General features: G+C 45.5%; 1 protein-coding gene across 5 annotated transcripts in view; it reads right to left on the bottom strand.

The window, feature by feature from the left end:
• PRIMA1 (proline rich membrane anchor 1) overlaps window positions 1–20,196 on the bottom strand; it is a 44,211-nt gene that overhangs the window by 14,871 nt on the left and 9,144 nt on the right. For 4 of the 5 annotated variants that reach the window (XM_075614468.1, XM_075614465.1, XM_075614466.1 and 1 more), the window contains exons 3-4: window positions 18,595–18,751; window positions 3,382–3,493 (exon numbers count right to left, since the gene is read on the bottom strand). In XM_075614468.1, the coding sequence (XP_075470583.1) occupies window positions 3,382–3,493; window positions 18,595–18,751 (269 nt within the window). Of the gene's footprint in view, window positions 1–914; window positions 1,000–3,381; window positions 3,494–18,594; window positions 18,752–20,196 lie in introns of those variants that run through there. The other variant, XM_075614469.1, reaches the window with a different exon arrangement.

The raw sequence follows: 20,196 nt of genomic DNA, 5'->3' as shown, positions 1-20,196 counted from the left end.
GCAGCCCACCTGTGCAGCATTACTATGCAGCCCACCTGTGCAGCGTTACTAGGCACCCCACCTGTGCAGTGTTAATATGCAGCCCACCTGTGCAGCGTTACTATGCAGCCTGCCTGAGCAGCGCAGCTGTGCAGCCCACCTGTGCACAGTAACTATGCAGCCCACCTGTGCAGCGTGGGTCTAGCAGAGGGAGGGGCCTGGGGCTGTCAATCATTGGAGTTGCATCTGACTTCCAGTTGAACGGGCACAACCTCCAGGATGGGCCAGCTGGACCCTGCTCAGTCGCCAGGCCCCAGGATATCAGTCCCCGCTCTCCCCCCTGCCGGCAGCCCTGTGTATAGTGCAGATTGCTTATGCGTTGTGATATCTTTTAATGGACAGGTAAGAGAGTTCTTCATAGCTGCACCAGTGCGTACAGTACAAAGCGTTAGAACTTCACAGGTCTCTTCATCGTGTGCACGAGAATAGCAAGTCCAGCAGTTCACATGAAGAATAACCCGGTGAAGACCTGAAAGCTCTTTCCCCGCTATTATACCAATGAAACCGCAATGCAGGGATTTATTCACTGAGGCCCGAGCACATTTACCTGAACGCGGCAAACAAATTCATTCCATCAGCAGTAATGTGAGTGCGGGCACCGCGTGAAGTGAGGGCACCGCGTGACGTGCGGGCACCGCGTGAAGTGCGGCACCGCGTGAAGTGAGGGCACCGCGTGATGTGTGGCACCGCGTGAAGTGCGGACACCGCGTGACGTGCGGCACCGGGGTGACTACGGTGTATTTGAATGTGTTTCTTACAAATGTGAGTCTATTTGCAAAATGTGTTTGCTAAACATAAAAATAGAGAACTATGTGACCACAGGATAACCCAACGTTGCTATGTATATTACTCTGTTACTCTGAAGATATCGGGTGTATACTCTGTTACAATGACTCCTCGGGCCAGTGGTGCTGCACGGGTCACGCAGCTCCACCTCTGCCTGGCTGCAGTGTGCTGTCACTGATAAGGTAAGGGGGTGTGTGTACATGTGTGTGTAATTGTGGGTAAGTGTGTGTGTGTGGGGGGGCGGGAGGTGGGGGGGGGGTAGGTGGGGGGGTTGGGTAAGTTTGTAGATAAGTGTGTGTATGGGTAAGTGTGTATGGGTAAGTGTGTGCAGGGGGGTTGGGTAAGTGTATGTGTGTGTGTGTGGATAAGTGTGTGTATGGGAGAGAGAGAGAGCAGGGAGAGCAAAGAGAGAGGGAGAAGAGATATAAGAGAGGGGAGGAGGGGAGAGGGAAAATAGGAGGGGAGAGGGAGAGAAGGAAATGGCAGAAGGGAGGGGAGAAGAGAGAGTGGGAGGAGTAGAGAGGTAAAAAGGGTGGGGAGAAAAAGGGAATTAGAGAAGGGGAGAGAGAGAAGAGAGAAAATGGAGAGTGTGAGGGAAGAGAGAGGGAGAGAGAAGGGGGAGATGGGAGAAAAGAGAGAGAGAGGATGGGTAGAGGGAGAGAGAGAAATATATCAATAATACAGTATAATTGGGGACGCTGTTAGACAAATACCATTATAATATTTATTTTTAAGTGATGTAAGTTGTTTCAGAAATCATTTTGTAATGTGTCCCGGTTTTTACCTTTGGAAATCTGGTCACCCTACCCATACCTGTTCTGGTGCCTGTTCTGGTCACCCTACCCATACCTGTTCTGGTGCCTGTTCTGGTCACCCTACCCATACCTGTTCTGGTCACCCTACCCATACCTGTTCTGGTCACCCTACCCATACCTGTTCTGGTGCCTGTTCTGGTCACCCTACCCATACCTGTTCTGGTGCCTGTTCTGGTCACCCTACCCATGCCTGTTCTGGACACCCTACCCATACCTGTTCTGGTCACCCTACCCATACCTGTTCTGGACACCCTACCCATACCTGTTCTGGTCACCCTACCCATACCAGTTCTGGTGCCGGTCCTGGTCACCCTACGCATGCCAGTTCTGCTAACACAGGCAGGAAGTGTCCTTCACCAGTTCTTTACCGGAGGTGACAGTTACAGGTTCTATCACAAGCACAGGAGCTGGGAAACTACTCAGTGACAAACTGCAATACTAGAAGGGGGCTCCGTGCAGGGGAAAATCCCAATTTTCTTTGCCATTTTAATATACTCATTACAGGTTATGTTATCATTTCTTTAGGTGTGCACCTACAGTATAACGCTAGTCTTTGGGATGGTTTGTGATCCCTGCACAGTCCTCCCTTCTAGCATTGGAATGACCTTGTTTGCGTAGGTAGCCCCCTTATAATATCCTGTCAGTCAATCAGGCAATTTATCTATCTTCAGATAACAGTACTGTTGGGCAGTGCAGCCTCTCCTTGTATTTACTGATAAACTGATTGCAAATGTTGTTTTCTACATTTCCTCTTAATTTATCTGTTGGGGAAGGACCTCAAAATATACCTCATTTTGTCAAAGTTTGTATGTTAAAAAAAAATATGCATGCAGAGAACAGAGAGAGTACAGCGAAGGTGCGAACTGTTATCCAAAGGCAATCAAACGTACCCGACTTCTTTTAGTTTTTAATGTTAATACATGACCCCCTAAGAATATTCACACACCACACTCTTCTAGTGGCTTACGTATTAACGCTAAAAAAGGTACATTTAGCTCACATCAGCTTGTAACAGCAAAAATATACCACAATATGGCATGAAATGAGTGGGCATGACTGCTACAGCTGAGTAACCCGGGTAACACAAGTAACAATGGCAGCATGCACAATGGCGGCAAAAGCATGCTCACTATGCTACGGGGATATAGACAAAAAAGGTGACCCGTGAGTTGGAGAACAGCAATAACCAACTAAGGTAAGATCCGGCTGCGAGGAAACTCGGACTTTGTGCTGGACTGGCAAAGAAGTTTAAAAAACCTATCTGCAATGTTTGTGTTAATATTTAAGGGCTGTTTTCAATGACATAACTACTACAGTAATTAAGGATTTGAAACATTTCTTCCATTTACTTTACAGACAAAACACGCTGATTACGTTCATTTGGTTAAATGATTTTTATCCTGTTGGAGCCGTGGGCCCGAGGCTCAGAAAGTGGCATCTGATTCCTGCAGCAATAGAAGTGTAACACTATTCCCTTATTCCTTTATCTGATAGAGAGGTTACCGTTCTTTTGCACTATATTACACCCACTGCAGAATAACACATAGGGCATAAGGTCGGAGGATGACGCCAGTCTATACTATAGTCTTCTAATTGTTCCTGACACATTAGGAGAACACGAGGACATTTACAACGTATTAAATGAAAGGAGAAGTACGAGATCATTTGCATATTAGGGTTAGACCGCAGTTGTAGTTAGTTGGTATAATAGTACAGCTGTTCATTAAAACCCCCGGCTTACCTTTTTATTGCTTTGTAGCACATGATAACAACTACAAAGAGAAACACTGCTGCAATGATAATAAGCAGAAAGTGCCACCAGGTCTCTTCCTCGGAGCATGGTGGATCGATACCTGCAAAGAAACAAATATGTATGAAACCCAACAGCAAAGTATCACAAAGGGAAGCACTCCCAAATTAGCCCAGACTCGCCACAAGGTACAGGTGCATGGAATAACACGCTGATAAGTGTTCAAGGTGTGATAGTGCTTCTTGTTTCCAACCCTGGAATACCACTACCACTGCATTTATAAACTTCTACATTCCATGCATTTCTTTTTTAAGGGGTTCATTAAATGTTCTCTCTGTTTTGTGCGCAAAATGACTTTACAAACCATTCCAAAGTGAGGTCTGAAGTGCTTTGCTCTACACTTCTGTTTGCTTTATAATGGCTTGAAATCATGCAGGGTTACACCATTTAAGTCAGGGGTCCCTGAAACCCATAAAGATTCACTTCCGGCAGCATTCACTGTAGTCTTTGGCTTTTCTGTACCTGATATCATCAGTGGTGAAGGGATCTGTGTATCCTTCCTAAACATTCCCCAAGGTATTAATGCTGAGAATCGCAGGAGTAAAAATACAGCATGACTGAAAATACATTTCCAATAAGCCAGAACAAAAACCTCTAGGGCTGTAGTGAGATTGTAAGCCACTCGGACATATAGTCCCTCAATGCATGTCACTAAAGTGTGGGCGATATCTCCAAGCAGCGCGCCATTTTGTTTGGATGCTGTAAAGAACGGTACAGCACTAAGTTTGCACGCACGTGTCTAGCACAGCCTGAGAGGATGTGTGTTGTGTAAAACAGACAAATACAAGGCCACATGCTGAATCCAGCACAAGCATTATTTAAACCACATGAACCTTACAGGGAGGCTCCAAATTCCACCCAATAAATCCCTAGAGGGATCATTTAATATACTCTGGAGTCAATAGGGGTATTAGCGACCGGCTGCTCCGGAGTATATTGAATTACCACCTAAGTGGGGTTTTTTTCATTACAGTTTCTCCTCGTGTAATTCTAGTGCAGCTAGTGTAATGCTAGTGCAGCTAGTGTAATTCTAGTGTGGCGAGTGCAATGCTAGTGCAGCTAGTGTAATTCTAGTACCCTGCTAGTATAGTTAGTGCAATGCTAGTGCAGCTAGTGTAATTCTAGTGCAGCTAGTGTAATGCTAGTGCAGCTAGTGTAATTCTAGTACCCTGCTAGTGTAGTTAGTGCAATGCTAGTGCAGCTAGTGTAATTCTAGTGCAGCGAGTGCAATGCTAGTGCAGCTAGTGTAATTCTAGTACCCTGCTAGTGTAGTTAGTGCAATGCTAGTGCAGCTAGTGTAATTCTAGTGCAGCGAGTGCAATGCTAGTGCAGCTAGTGTAATTCTAGTGCAGCGAGTGCAATGCTAGTGCAGCTAGTGTAATTCTAGTACCCTGCTAGTGTAGTTAGTGCAATGCTAGTGCAGCTAGTGTAATTCTAGTGCAGCGAGTACAATGCTAGTGCAGCTAGTGTAATTCTAGTACCCTGCTAGTGTAGTTAGTGCAATGCTAGTGCAGCTAGTGTAATTCTAGTGCAGCGAGTGCACTGCTAGTGCAGCTAGTGTAATTCTAGTACCCTGCTAGTGTAGTTAGTGCAATGCTAGTGTAATTCTAGTGCAGCGAGTGCAATGCTAGTGCAGCTAGTGTAATTCTAGTACCCTGCTAGTGTAGTTAGTGCAATGCTAGTGCAGCTAGTGTAATTCTAGTGCAGCGAGTACAATGCTAGTGCAGCTAGTGTAATGCTAGTGCAGCTAGTGTAATTCTAGTACCCTGCTAGTGTAGTTAGTGCAATGCTAGTGCAGTTAGTGTAATGCTAGTGCACCTAGTCCAATAATAAAGTAATGCTAGTGCAGTTAGTGCAGCTAGTGTATTTAGTGTAATGCTAGTGCAGCTATTGTAGCTAGTGAAGCTAGTGCAATGCGAGTGCAGCAAGTGTAGTTAGTGCAATGCTAGTGCAGCAAGTGTAGTTAGTGCAATGCTAGTGGAGCAAGTGTAGTTAGTGCAATGCTAGTAACAACAGGCATAGACCGCACTCAAAATGACAATGAACCGAATACAGGGTGCAAAAGGAACAAAGAGGACCCTAATTTCTCCAAAATAATTGATATTTTGGCTAGTGCATCCAGTGTAGTTATTGCAATGCTAGTGCAATGCTGGTGTAATGTCAGTGGATCCTGTGTAGTTAGTGTAATCTACAAAAACCACAGCCCCTTCGTCTCTGATGATACATTTACTCGACTATTAGGAATATCAGGCCCCCCGACCTGGATACATAATATGGAACATAATGGAGGAGTGCCCTTTAATTCATAAAAGAACTTGTGATAAAACAGGGGCCCAAGCTTCTCATTTATCTACTTGTGAATGTATCCGCAAGCACGATCCGCTGCCCATGCCACTGGCATTGTGGTAGTAATGAATCTCTTCCCTCACCCCACGCTGGTCACTGCTTCAGCGGAGCACTGGTGCAGTGTGGTTGAGTGAATGTAAATGATCTGACGGTGTGTATTCACTGCTTAGGACAAGCTGCCAATCAGAAGGCGGTGGAGCGGAGCAGAAGGGCGGGAGCTGTCCAAGTCTCGCTGTTACTCACTCACAGGATGTGGCTCATCTAATGAATATACTACCAGCCTCATTCATTAAACGGCACAAGGAGGTGAGCGCATGCGCCGGTGCGGCTCAGGCAGTTACGTCAATTAGGCCCCTATTTACTTGGCGACGATTTCATAATACAGTTTCTATCTCTGGAAGATACTTTATGGCCCATTCACATAAATAGGTCATGTGATGTATTCTGATGCTGGAATGTGTGTTATGGAATAGCACTTCTTATTAGATATAGGCGTTACATATACAGTACATATAGGCTTTACATATACGGTACATATAGGCTTTAGATATACAGTACATACTGTATAGGCTTTACATATACAGTACATATAGGCTTTACATATACAGTGCATATAGGCTTTACATATACAGTACATACTGTATAGGCTTTACATATACAGTACATATAGGCTTTACATATACAGTGCATATAGGCTTTACATATACAGTACATATAGGCTTTACATATACAGTACATATAGGCTTTACATATACAGTACATATAGGCTTTACATATACAGTACATACTGTATAGGCGTTACATACACAGTACATATAGGCTTTACATATACGGCACATATAGGCTTTAGATATACAGTACATACTGTATAGGCTTTACATATACAGTACATATAGGCTTTACATATACAGTACATATAGGCTTTACATATACAGTACATACTGTATAGGCTTTACATCTACAGTACATATAGGCTTTACATATACAGTACATACTGTATAGGCTTTACATATACAGTACATATAGGCTTGAAGGTCGTTTGAATGGATTCTTATGGGTACTTTTTATCACAGTCTCCCAGTTAAACCAGACTTATCATAGGAAAATCTCCAATTTTCTTTTGCTCCATTTTTTGAGCTAGCTTTCCAATACGGAGACGCCTTATCGTTTTATGGAACAACCTGAGGAACTAGGGAAGACAATTGTTGACACACTTACAATAGTACATAGCACTTTTTACATTTATTAGTATAGTTTTCTCCTCTTTTTTTAAATCATTTTAATACACAAGGTCTGAACTGGCTCAAACTCCCGCTGCTTGAGACACAGGTTAACATATTAAATGTATTAAAATTGTACAAACAGGAAATATTAACTACTTTTCAGACTACTGGGCAGTACATCCATCTTTATACACATTACTCGTAAAACATATGGTCGTAGGGGGTTACATTTTGCCCAAGAAGCAAAGGGAGCTGAATTTCCAAGTTCCAGAGATTTTTCACTTAGAATAATCAGTGTCTGCAACGTTGAACTTTATTTAGAAGGTGTTTGAATAATTCCCTCCCACAAATCCATATTAACCCTCATCACTCCAGTGCTAGATGGGAACTATCAGAGCAATTCTGCCATTCTAGGAGAGGCTGAGCTCACCCCCCATAGCTCCTTCATTTATATTATCTTTTAACGTGTGTTTGAAGTATAAAAGGAAATATTTTCCATTAATGATACGTTTCGAACAAGCCTCAAAGTGAGAAGAAAGCGGTTTTAAAAGAAAAAAATAATGGTAAAAATGATACTCATGCTATTACCTCTCCCCCATTACCCCGTTACTCTCCTCTCATTACCCCGTTACTCTCCTCTCCCCTCATTACCCTGTTACTCTCCTCTCCTCTCATTACCCCGTTACTCTCCTCTCCCCACATTACCCGTTACTCTCCTCTCCCCACATTACCCCGTTACTCTCCTCTCCCCTCATTATTCCGTTACTCTCCCTTCCTTACCCTGTTACTCTCCTCTCCCCTCATTATTCAGTTACTCTCCCTTCCTTACTCTGTTACTCTCCTCTCCCCTCCTTACATTGTTACTCTCATCTCCCCTAATTACCCGTTATGCTTGTCTCCCCTCATTACCCCGTTACTCTTGTCTGCCCCCATTACCCCATTACTCTCATCTACCCTCATTACCGTCCTCTCCCCTAATTACCCCGTCACTCTCCTCTCCCTTCCTTACCATGTTACTGTCCTCTCCCCTCATTACCCCGTCACTCTCCTCTCCCCTCATTACCCCGTTATTCTCCTCTCCCTTCATTACCTCCTATTACTCTCCTCTCCCCTAATTACCCTGTTACTCTCATCTTCCCCCATTACCCCCTGCTAAGGCCACTTCCAAGCATTTGGTTGGGCTGTGCATATTCACCGAAATGTCCTGCCTTCTCCCATCAGACGAGCTCTTTCCCGCCTAACATTTAAAACCTCCCTATAAAACCCGCCCTGTTTAAGGCGGCCTACCCAACTCCTCCCTAATATCCTCATTCTTCGCAGTAACCTGTGACCTACACACACATCTCTCCCCTAATCCCTCACCCCCCCCCCCCCCCTGTTAGTGTATCTGTGCAGGGACCTCTTCCTTCTGTGCCCCAGGATGTCCGCAGGCATTATGTTGAGCTGTGTTATATGGCTGTATGTTGCATACAGTAGCTGCTTTCATGTCTGTAATGCATGGTGGAATATGTTTTGTGCCTTATAAACAAATGATAAAAAAACTAAACAAAAACATAACAATAATAAAGATTACTTTCCTGGCCTGGGAGCCCGCAAAGTATTATTTCACATTTTGAAATAATTTGTTTATGACTCTGAGAACACAGAAGATGCATCGGAGGTACAGGACCCAGGAAAATAAATCAGATTTTGTAGTACTGTAGTTGAAACCAATAACCCAGCCAGTCCGATTCTATTCCAGGATTTTCCAGCAGCCGTTAGGATTAGTATCTGAGCAAACGTTAATTGAAGAGTGCAAGAGGAAGCCACTTAGCTCTTCTGTCAGAGGACCAGATTAATTGCATATAGGTAAGTTCCACTGCTGCAGAAGATATTGATCCTGTGCTCCGGGAAAAGAAGAATTTTCTAATGAATACTCCTTAAAAAAACGCCGTACATCGGGCTCTGAATCTAATTATAATAAATCACACAGCCGCAAGTGTTGACCATTCAGATTGTATCTATAGAAGGATGTTCTTGGTATTAGCCCGCGGTATGTATTGTCTACATCAGGAGGGCCAACTCTAGTCCTCAAGGGCCACCAACAGGTCAGGTTGTAGTGATATCCCTGCTTCAGCACGGGTGGCTTAATCACTGATTGAGCCACCTGTGCGGAAGCAAAGATATCCTCAAAACCTGACCTGTTGTTGGCCCCTGAGGACTGGACTTGGCCACTCTTGGTCTACAGTACATCTTTAAAACTATTGCTGCAGATACTTGTATTCAGTGAATGTGAATACATGGCGCTAACCAAAGTATTTGCATTTACAATACAAAGGTGCCCGGAATCTGTCCTTTCGTTGCTACTGTATAGCCTGTTCTAATCAGGCAAGAAAATCTGCTAACATTTGTAGGCAAAATGGTGCAAAGGATAATCTCTATTGGATAATTTCCAATGGATGGGGAAATGAAACTGATTGGCCTGATAGAGCAAAAATACTGAAGTGCCCAACTTTCTTACACTTAATGCTGCTTAAAAGCCCGCAATACAAATAGAATTAACCATTCTATATTTCGTCCATTTTAAAAATGGGACCTTTAGTTGCAAATTTTGGCCAATACTTAATAAACCTGCCACCCCACCAATGCAATCCCCAAACGGCAGCTCCTACACTAATATTACATGTTACCTTGCTTACGGGGCTTCTAAGCAGCATTAAGTATAAGAAAGTTGTGGATGCCAAGGCATGTGCATTGGTAATTTTTTAACGTTTGCTCTTAAAGACCAGATGACACAGCCACAGTACTCCCACAGAAATGATAAGGGTTTTGTATTACTACTGTATGTATTGGATAAAATGTGGATTGTGGACTGGCCTAATAGGGATGCATCCTTGAAGTGGATCATATGTGTAAGCTTGACGTGTGATCCGCAAGTGTCCCCGCGAGTTGTGGGGGTTATTAGAGGACAGTCACCAGATGGACATAATATAACGAGATGTATAGAAATCTGCATCTGGGGCATTTCTTTCAAATGCGTCACAATTATCTGCCAACTCTGTCTTGGTATACACTGCTGTTACTGGGCTCTGCGGCAAACCCAAACTTACTTTCTTTTCCGGCTCTTTTCAACGTTTTCCCTGCTGATTACGGAACGGTTTGCCTTAAAGATGAATCTACAAACCTTCTCGTCTTAGTGTCACTACTAATGTACAAACCCAATGTCAGTGTGAACCAAACAAGTTACACTGTAAATATTCTCCTGGGTATTATTGGTCGTTTCTGGGCTCCGCACCAGCTGAGCAAATTAGTACATTTGATTCAATATACTTTCCCTGTTCTGTGTGCTCCGCAGATAAAGAAACCAATTTTCCCTTGAAAACAAAGTACGGCTCTCGCCTGGAGATGTGGGGTTCGATGTGATGATGTAATATGCTTTGGCTTTGCATTAACTTGATTATATTGTAATCTTAACTGAGACTATTACCGAGTCTATGCAGCTGCAAGAGCTAAGCATGTGCAGGACTCAATGCTCCCCAACTCCGTCATTGTTTTGGGCTGTTTTATTCTTTCAGCTTTTTGTACTTGACAAGATAAATGTCTGATTAAATTCTACATACTTATGGTCATTAGAGGCTGGACGCCAGGCTCAGATAAAGACCAAACCGTTTTACTATGGAAACATGGGAAAAAACAACAAAAGGTCCGTATATCACACAGGCTAACAAAAGCAGTCCCACATCCTTCAGGGACCCTGTTATTCTATGCCGTCTGAAGCAGCTGATCGCACCGGTCCGGGAAATGCCGCCTGGAAACGTCCTGATCGGACGCTTCGGCAGATATAGAGTGTCACAGCCCTTCTCAGCTTACATTGCGTCCTGCATTCTCATGCAGCACAGGACGCGATCTCCAGTGACGGGGAATGGGAGGACCCTTCCTCTTCCGGCTTACAGCCACCGCGGTTAAGGGCAATCACGTGACTGCAATTTGCCGGAGGGGCCGTGCACTCTGCTGCCCTTCTGGGTTTGAAAGAGTTAAAGGTCGTTGGTTTTGTGGATACACAGGTAATGCGGCTGCATCTCCCTCCTGCAGCCCCCCGGCCTCGTACAGGGTGAGCAGAGTCGCTAGCTCTGCCGCTCGCTACTCTGGATCTGGCTCAGGGGCTGCATATTACAGCCCGTGCTGCTAATTATACACGTAGCCCCCTTTCCCTATGCCTAAGGGGACTACGCGTTCTGCTGTACCTGCTGCTCACAGGAGGGCTAAGCCTCCACCTCTGGGAACCTGGGGTGAGCTCTTTCTCCTTTACGTGCAGCGCCTCCACCTATGAGGGATCCTAGCGTTGGTGGGATAACCCCTCACAGGAACCAATACACAGTAGCAAGCAATACACCACACAATGTATATAACTAAGCTTTACTGTACACCATACTAAACACACATAGGTACCAACAGTATGGTGCAGTAACCCCAACACGGGGCGGTTCCCCCTAAGTACTGAGGGTGCCGTAGCACCAATACTCCTTGTGTCTTGTCCCAGCAATTCCCACCCAAGTGAGGTAGCACTACCCCCTGTGGTTGTAGGTGCACGTTGGGTACCTGCCTGGGTACTCCAGTACCCAGGTGTTGCTTGGTGTAGTGAGTTGGAACGGGTCCCACTTAGCAGGATCTCTAACACAAATCCCCTCTCTCCTAAAGGGTCCTGATCCTCCTCGCCGTGTGAGCTCCAGCTGGAGGGTCTCACAAAAATGTCTATGGGTCCTGTGACCTGGTCCCAGGCCGCAGGGCACCGCTTGTGCGTCCGGTCACTGGATCAACTGTACTACTATGGTGCTAAAGGGGAAGAGTCCCTATCTGGGGCCTTCCCTGAACACTCCGCTGGGGTGGCTCAGGGCCTAGCTGGGGCCTCAGGGGCAAGGTCTAGGCCTAGCCCAGGAAGCACTGCTCCCAGTGCACTACCTTCTGTCTTGCAGCCCTCCGTCCGACTGACACCCAAAGGATATCCTGTTTTTCTCCTGATGCCAGACTGCCATTGGGTAGGGCAACCCCACGTGGGCAGTCCCTCCTTCTAGGGATTCTGGGACATGTAGTCCCGCGGTGGCCTGTGCGGAGCTCACATAAGATGGTTGCTGCACTCCTTACCCTGCACATGTGCCCTCACAGCTATGTGCATGTGCGACTCACAAAATGGCCGCCCCCACCTCCCGATCGCGCGGAGCTCCGTGGAACCACTACACAGCTCCCCCACACCAGAGGCAGGGTGGGGGGACTCGGCTACATATATATAAAACAAAAACCAGAAGCGCATGCCCCATAGTGTAATACAGTTTATTACAATAGCTAGGTTGGAGTAATCTGAAAAATGCGCACTCGCAAAGAAAGGTGGTAAAATCGCAGCAAAGAAAACCTGAGCACAGGTGGGTTAGCTGCTTGGCTCTGGTCCCAGAGTCCAAACTGATTCTGGCTTGTTCTGAACCATTGCCTTCTATGATGCCAGTCTTGACCCTGGACTGTCGGACCTGTCTGCTGCCTATTACTCTGGTACTTGGCATCTTATCTGCCTTCGATATAACCTAGAACAGCGGTGCGCAAACTGTGGGGCGCGCACCCTTGGGGGGGCGCACGATTATGTAGGGGGGCGCGGGCTACTTGCAGGGAAACCTGGGGGCGGGCAGAGCTGTGCACGGGCGTCCAGAAGCTCCGTGCTGCTGCTTCTATGTGTCTGTGTCTTGCAGAGGGGGCGGGGCCAGAAGCTCCGTGCTGCTGCTTCTGTCTGTGTCTTGCAGAGGGGGCGGGGCTTCTCTCTGCACACACACAGCCCCCCCTTCTCTTCCTGTCTGCTTCCCGCACCAGTTTTCAGCAGCATGGGGGGTTGGGGGATCGGAGCATGTCGCACCCCCAGGTGAAAGAGTGTGTGGGGGGGGGGGGGATGTGAGTGTGTGTGTGTGTGTGGGGGGGTGATTTGAGTGTGTGTGGGGGGGATTTGAGTGTGTGTGTGTGTGGGGGGGGATTTGAGTGTGTGTGTGTGGGGGGGGGATTTGAGTGTGTGTGTGGGGGGGGAAATTGTGTGTGTGTGTGTGGTAATTGAGTTTGTGTGTGTGGGGGGGGATTGAGTGTGTGTGGGGGATTGTGTGTGGGGGGATTGAGTGTGTGTGTGGGGGGATTGAGTGTGTGTGGGGGGGGATTGAGTGTGTGTGGGGGGATTGAGTGTGTGAGTGTGTGGGGATTGAGTGTGTGAGTGTGTGGGAATTGAGTGTGTTAGTGTGTGAGGATTGAGTGTGTTAGTGTGTGGGGATTGAGTGTGTGGGGGGAGATTGAGTGTGTGTGTGGTGATTGATTGACTGTATGTGGTGAGTGTGTGTGGTGATTGATTGACTGTATGTGGTGATTGATTGATTGAGTATGTGTTGTAATGCAGTGGTGCGCAAACTGGGGGGGCAATGAGGCGGAGGTTATTTAAGGGGGCGCAGGCAGCGTGCGACAAAAACTGGGTGTGCGGGCCGGCAGACGCTGTGCGCGGGAGGACGCAAAAGCTGTGCGCGAGGGGCGGCCAAGAAGATGCGCACGGGCGGGCAGCCGAAGATGTGTGCGGGTAGCTGAACAGGATAGTGCAGGCGGCGGCAACGTGATGGTGTGTGAGCGCACGCGCAGGGGCTTCGGAGGTACGGGGAGGAGCACGCCCAAGCACGGGGAAGTCAAACGCCCCTCCTTCGGTGTCTGCCCTGCAATAGCGCTGTGTTCCTGTTCTCCTCCGCTGGCAACCTGCTTCGCTGCGATCCTCTGCAAGTGAAAGGGTCGGCTGCCACTATATCAATCGTACTATGAATGTACAGAAATGGACGCAGCCTAATTTTGCAAGCGCGAGATGTTGAAATATGTAAGTTTTTAAACATATTTGGATTTATATTGTATACCGTTTAATAAAGGGGGGGGGGGGTGTTTTCATGTGATTTTGATTACATCAGGCAGGGGGGGCCCGAGAAATTTTATGGATGAAAAGGGGGGCTCGGCATAAAAAGTTTGCTCACCCCTGACCTAGAACCATCTGACTTTTCTGCTGAGCATAACCCCGGTATCATGCAGTCTTCCTACGCCCGTCCTGTTCAGCATACTGCTCTGCCCATTGGGATCCACCGGTCCATCTTTAGGCCTTGTTCAGGGTACCAGAGGCAGGAGTTGGAAGGCGGGCGTTCGGGAGGGCGGGCGGCAGTCTGCTGGGCGATGTGTGTTCATCCTCCCAGCAGACTTTTTCAGGAGTTGAGGAGGCGGGGAGGGGGCGGGGCTACAGACGTGAGGTTAGGGATCCAAGTTGCAGTCTTGAAATCATTCTCAAGAATGATTTCATTGGCTGCCGAGGTCCCAGTGACGTTGCTGCAGCTTCAAAAAACGAATTCTTTGTTTATTGAAACTGTAGCCAGCGTCAACTCCGTACTTCGGAGACAGGGCAGCTGCTACCCTGACAACCAGTATTCAATTTGAATACATTGTGTCCCACGGCAGCTCGCACGTCAGCACGCCCTCCCTCCGAAGCCTGCACCCTGAACGAGGCCTTACAATGCACATGCCTCAGTGAATGTAACAATAAGAATCCGGATCAAACTGTCACATAGATTAACAAGGATATATAATGTAACGCAGAACATGAATCTACCTCTTAATAAATAGCAAGTGATGGGAAATTACAAATATTCAAAAACATGATCAATCTTTTTTGATATTTGTTTAGAAATGACTGGATTAACTCTTTATTCTCTTCAAGACATGTATGTGACCATTGGGTTGCATAAAAAGTATGTTTATTATTGCTTACAAGAAGCAATTATTGCAATGATTCAATTCAGCAATTTAATGAGTTTCCAAATTACACGGGCTAAAAGACGGAATTATTTGTAGCTTTAACATAATTCAATGTTGTCACTGTGCAGACAAAGTATTAATGTCCAAGTCTGGTGTATGCTACAGTATGTAGGAAATAGGCCAAATGCTTTGTTTTCATTCTGTGCTATTTTTAGACCTGCTTAAGAAGCTTTCCCTTTATTAAATAAACTGCTGTAATTAAGCAATCATTCTTCCGCACAATACACAAACTTTCCCATTTCAAACATTTCAGCTGCACATAGAAAACATTTAGTTACAGATCTCTCCCAATCGGGGACATGTTGCTTCGGCTTCAAACCATGACTTAAAAATATTCCAGATTTAAGGAAATAATCATTTGATATCATTAGTGGGACTATTTATTCAACTCCCCTGGCTGCAAAACTGGTGCAAAAATAAGCACCAAAGCTAAAACTAACCATTCAAAGAAATTGGATTTCTTAATAAATCTGGTGCTGATTTTTATCCAAGATTTGCAGACTTTAATATAAAACCCTTCGATCACTATAGGAATTAATATTAACCTGTTTGTACTGGGTAGATTACCACAACTTGATTTATAATTGACCATCTCCATGCAAAATGACTACGCTCTGCCCTCACACTAATCACAGAGGAAGAACAATGTAACATTTGACTGTACTTGTAATTCAGGAGAGGACAGTGTGTGTACGTGTGTATGTGTGTATGTACAGTGTGTGTGTGTGTGTTTGTGTATGTGTGTATGTGTGTGTATGTATGTGTGTGTATGTATGTATGTGTGTGTGTATATGTATGTATGTGTGTGTATGTGTGTATGTGTGTGTATGTGTGTATGTATGTGTGTGTATGTATGTATGTATGTATGTATGTCTTTATTTATATAGCGCCATTGATGTACATAGCGCTTCACAGCAGTAATACACGTGACAATCATATAAATAGCAAATAATACAAATAACAGATCATGGGAATAAGTGCTTCTGGCGTAAAAGAAACATTGTGGAAGAGGAGTCCCTGCTCCGAAGAGCTTACAATCTAATTGGTAGGTAGGGAGAACGTACAAAGACAATAGGAGGGCATTCTGGTAAGTGCGTCTGCAGGGGACAAGATTTATGTATCAGGTGTATAGTATTAGCCACAGCGCTACTCATATGCTTCTTTAAGCAGGTGTGTCTTAAAGGTGGGTAGAGAGGGGGCAACAAACGCTTTCATTCAGCCGTCCAAGCTGCTGTTTAAAAAAAAAATGTTTTTTCATTTCCCCCTTTAATATGTGCATCAATACAATCCACACAATGATAAGTAATTAGCTAAATTGCCAATTGATCCGTTGTCCTGTGATCGATCAGCGAAGATTCGGCTCGGGGGTTCTCTAAATGGCTGTCAGTGCAACAGAAGAGGACCAAAGCAAAGTTCTGTGTGGAAGATCATGTGACCAGGCAGTCACTAGATACAATTGATGCACTGCTAGAGAGAGGGCAGAGCTCAAAAAGGGGTGTGCCAGAGCCTGTTTCAGAAGAGGAAGGGGATGTGAATGGTTGCTATAGAAACAAACAATGCTTGTTACATTATAATACATTAAAAATGGAATTCATAGCCGTTTAAAAAAATGCTACAAGTTTTTTCTCATAGTACAGAACTGATTTTATTTTTTTAAACACACGTAGGATATTGCTTGGTCTGCAGCTTTAAATGCAATTTATTAAAGGTTTATGGTACAGTATGTTCATGCTTTGGAAACTGGAAGGTTAAGGTCCCACTTAGAAAGGATATTTTGGGCAAAGTAGATTTAACTGTGATTAATCTTGATAAACCCCACTCCCCACTAGATACTGCAAGGTTTTCTGGGCTTAATAAATTTGCTCTAACTTTACAACTGGCGCAATGGAAACCAATGTGTCTTCATTACAGAATAAGAAAGAAGACATTCACACCCGTATTATTTTACATGCTCAGAAAGCTGTTAAGCTACTAAAGATATTTTTATGCTCCTTAGATATTTCTATAGCACCAGAACCTTTATTGCTACCTGATAACCTCTGAACAAAATGAAATAGTTCAATGCTCTGATCCAGAAAGCAGCACTTTCCAAGCACAAGAGAACCCATCTGGCTTGGACTCTGAAGTTTCATAATTCCGTCACTTCCAAGAAGCAATCATAAGTATTTTCCTATTCTTTCAAAACTGTATATTTTAGTATCTGTAATGTTTACATTCCCCGTGAGATAAAAGCCCCTGAAATCAGAGGACGCGTTACCTTATTTTTATGCATCAACGGCTTCAGATAAAAGAACATTGAAATAAATAGCAGAATTTGGTTCCATGGGTCAGTGGAAGCAGTACTGGCGCTGTGGCTACTGCCTTACCGCTGAAACAGTGTCAGCGTGACTGTGAGTATCATTGTACCTCAGAGATTAGGTAAGGGAGTCGCTGTTTCTGCACATTTCCTGAATGCTACGTGACAATTACAACAAACAATATGTATTTAAATTGTTCTATGCATTAAATAAAACTCTGAAGCTTGAGAAAGAGCCTCTTTGGCTCGAAACATGGCCCATTTTGTTATATTTTTCGTATCTTTATGGATGAAATAAAGAACTTTTCTTTTTGAACACAATTGTAGGGCTGTGGATAACGTTCTTCTGATCCCATGGTCACCTGAGGTGGAAAATGACCGCCTGACACGCACCCAAGATAGGTTATCTACTGTTTCAATGCAACAACGGTTATAAGTGTCCTCTACAGTCTACAACCTGATTTTTAAATAATTCTCTGGATATTTCTGTGAAATATCTTTTAAGCTGCCGAGTAGGAATTCTGATGAAATTGATGAATAATTTATAGCCAATGGCTCCTAACTGACATATGGTAACTGTGTGCTGGACTAGTATCAGAGCAAAATCCGTGCTCCTCGCGTTATTATCCTGTAATACTCACTGCAGCCACTAGGGAACACTCAGCACATTGTTCCCAGTGCTGCCTGGGACATATGCAGATAAAAACATTTATTACGAGATGCATTAGGCACGATTTTGCATGCGCACTAATTGACAATAAATGTTAGGCTTGGAACTGGATTATTTCTGTAGTGAACACATAATAAATGTAGTAATATGTTTGCAAATTCCTGTCATTGCTATACATTTAATGAATACATGAAATATACGGCTGCTTGAAGTCAGACAATAGCATGTATTTATTACCCCAGGTATTGCATACGTCAACATTTACCATGAACTAACAAAATAACAATGACTAAATGTGTTTCACCTAAAATAAAGTGTAATTATATATATTTTTTAATAAAACATGTATAGAAAGAAATATAAGCATGTTTTGGTAATCCTGGAGTGTAAGCTCTGTGGAACAGGGCGTGCCTTATATACTATAATGGGTTAGTCTACTTTTGTACACTTATTTGTATTGAATTTATTGTATCATTATGTATTTCCCATTGTACTGCGCTAAGGAACATGTTGGCACCTTACAAATAATGGCAATGAGAATAATAACTATGTGGCTGTATATGATTTTAAAGAGGAATGCTAACACAATAAGGTTACATACAGGGGTAAGACGCTGTGTAAACCCCTTCCAGTGTATTAGAAGCGGTGTTTGCAAAATGCAAGTGAAGGACTCGAATGCATCTCTCAGCGCAGAGCGCTGCTTGGTAAACATGGCCTGGATTATGTTGCATTACACATCAGAGATAAAGCAGAGTGATAACCGGTGTACTCACGGGGAGCTGGAAGCCTTGGAGGAGGAGGAGGAGGAGGAGGCGGGGGCGGAGGGGGCAGCAGCGGGGGCAGCCTGCACTCACACACTTGTTGACATCCGCTGGGCAGGTTTTCAGCTGGGGATCTGGAGCAAGTTTTCTGGAGCTCAGCCTGAGCGATCTAGAAAGGAGAAGCCGCTTATCACTGTGTCCTGTTTCTAGAAGGGCCCTCAGGCCAGACATGCCCCTAATAACACACTATTGTATATTTGTAGGAAGTACTAATGCAAACCTTAAATATGCGAGATATATAGTTAGTTCATTGTGTCAAATGGCCGTGCATTCCGTTGCATCAATGTATCGCGGGGTATATGACCTATACCTGTACCCTTGAGATGTGGGTGCGTGTCAATAAGGCAGGTTCATGTTATAATGCCATGTACACGATTCTGACCATCCTTTTTACTCCCTTTCCTTGCATCTGGGTCACAAGCAAACGCTAAATGTTAGACCTCTCTGGCCACTTACTACAATTAGAGGTCCCAGCTCCGTGTAATAGAGCAGATTGATGGTGAACTACTGTGGTTATCTGGCTAAGATCCAGCTGCACTGGTGAAGATTTGGGAAGAGGGCCGATGCCAGCGTAAGGGATGTATATACTGTATAACGTCCTTCAGTGTCATGGAAGCATGCAGCATAATGTATGTACGTATATCTTTGTGTGTATAGCGCCATCCAGGGATGCCAACAGGGGGAGAGCCAGGACAACTGTCCTGGGCACAGTGACTATGGAAGTTGGGCCTGGTCAGAGGTCAGGCCAACTTCTGTGCCCAGCTGCTTGGCCTCTGATGCCAGGCCCCAGTTGCTGCTGCTGAATTGGGTCTCCTTCCCTAGCCAGTCAAAACCGGAAGTTGGACCTGCCTGGACATCGGGCTCAACTTCCGCATCCACGTGCGGGACAGGCGTGGCACCGGAGGCCTTCCACCTCCAAAGTAAATGTGTGTGTGGGTGTGTATTGTATGTGTGTGGGGAGTTGTGTTTGGGGGGGGGGTTGAATTGTGGGTGTGTGTGGGGGGGGGAGGTGTATGTGTGTGTGGGGGGCAGGTGTATGTGTGTGGGGGGGAGGCACGTGTGTGTGGGGGGAGGTGTGTGTGTGTGAGGGGGAGAGGTGTGTGTGGGGGAGAGGCATGTGTGTGTGGCGGGGGAGAGGCGTGTGTGTGGGGGGAGGTGTGTGTGTGGGGAGAGGCATGTGTGTTTGGGGGAGAGGTGTGTGTGTCGGGGAAGAGGCATGTGTGTGTCGGGGAGAGGTTTGTGTGTGTGTTGGGAAAAAGGCGTGTGTGTGTGGCGGGGGAGAGAAAAGCGTGTGTGTGGGGGGAGGTGTGTGTGTGGGGAGAGGCATGTGTGTGTGGGGGAGAGGTGTGTGTGAGTCGTGCAATAGGCGTGTGTGTGTGGGGAGGGGGGTGATGCGTGTGTGTGTGGAGGAGAGGTTTGTGTGTCTGGGGGAGAGGTGTGTGGATGTGTGTGGGGGGGGGGGGAGGGAGGTGTGCGGGGGCAGTGGGGGATTGAGTGATAGGAGGGGGTGGGGCATTGAGTGATAGAGGAGAGGGAGAGTGTGAGAGGAGTGGC

The sequence above is a fragment of the Ascaphus truei genome, chromosome 9, assembly GCF_040206685.1.
Source record: "Ascaphus truei isolate aAscTru1 chromosome 9, aAscTru1.hap1, whole genome shotgun sequence".
In the NCBI taxonomy this organism is placed as follows: Eukaryota; Metazoa; Chordata; class Amphibia; order Anura; family Ascaphidae; genus Ascaphus; species Ascaphus truei.
This window is presented reverse-complemented; position numbering and strand designations above follow the sequence as displayed.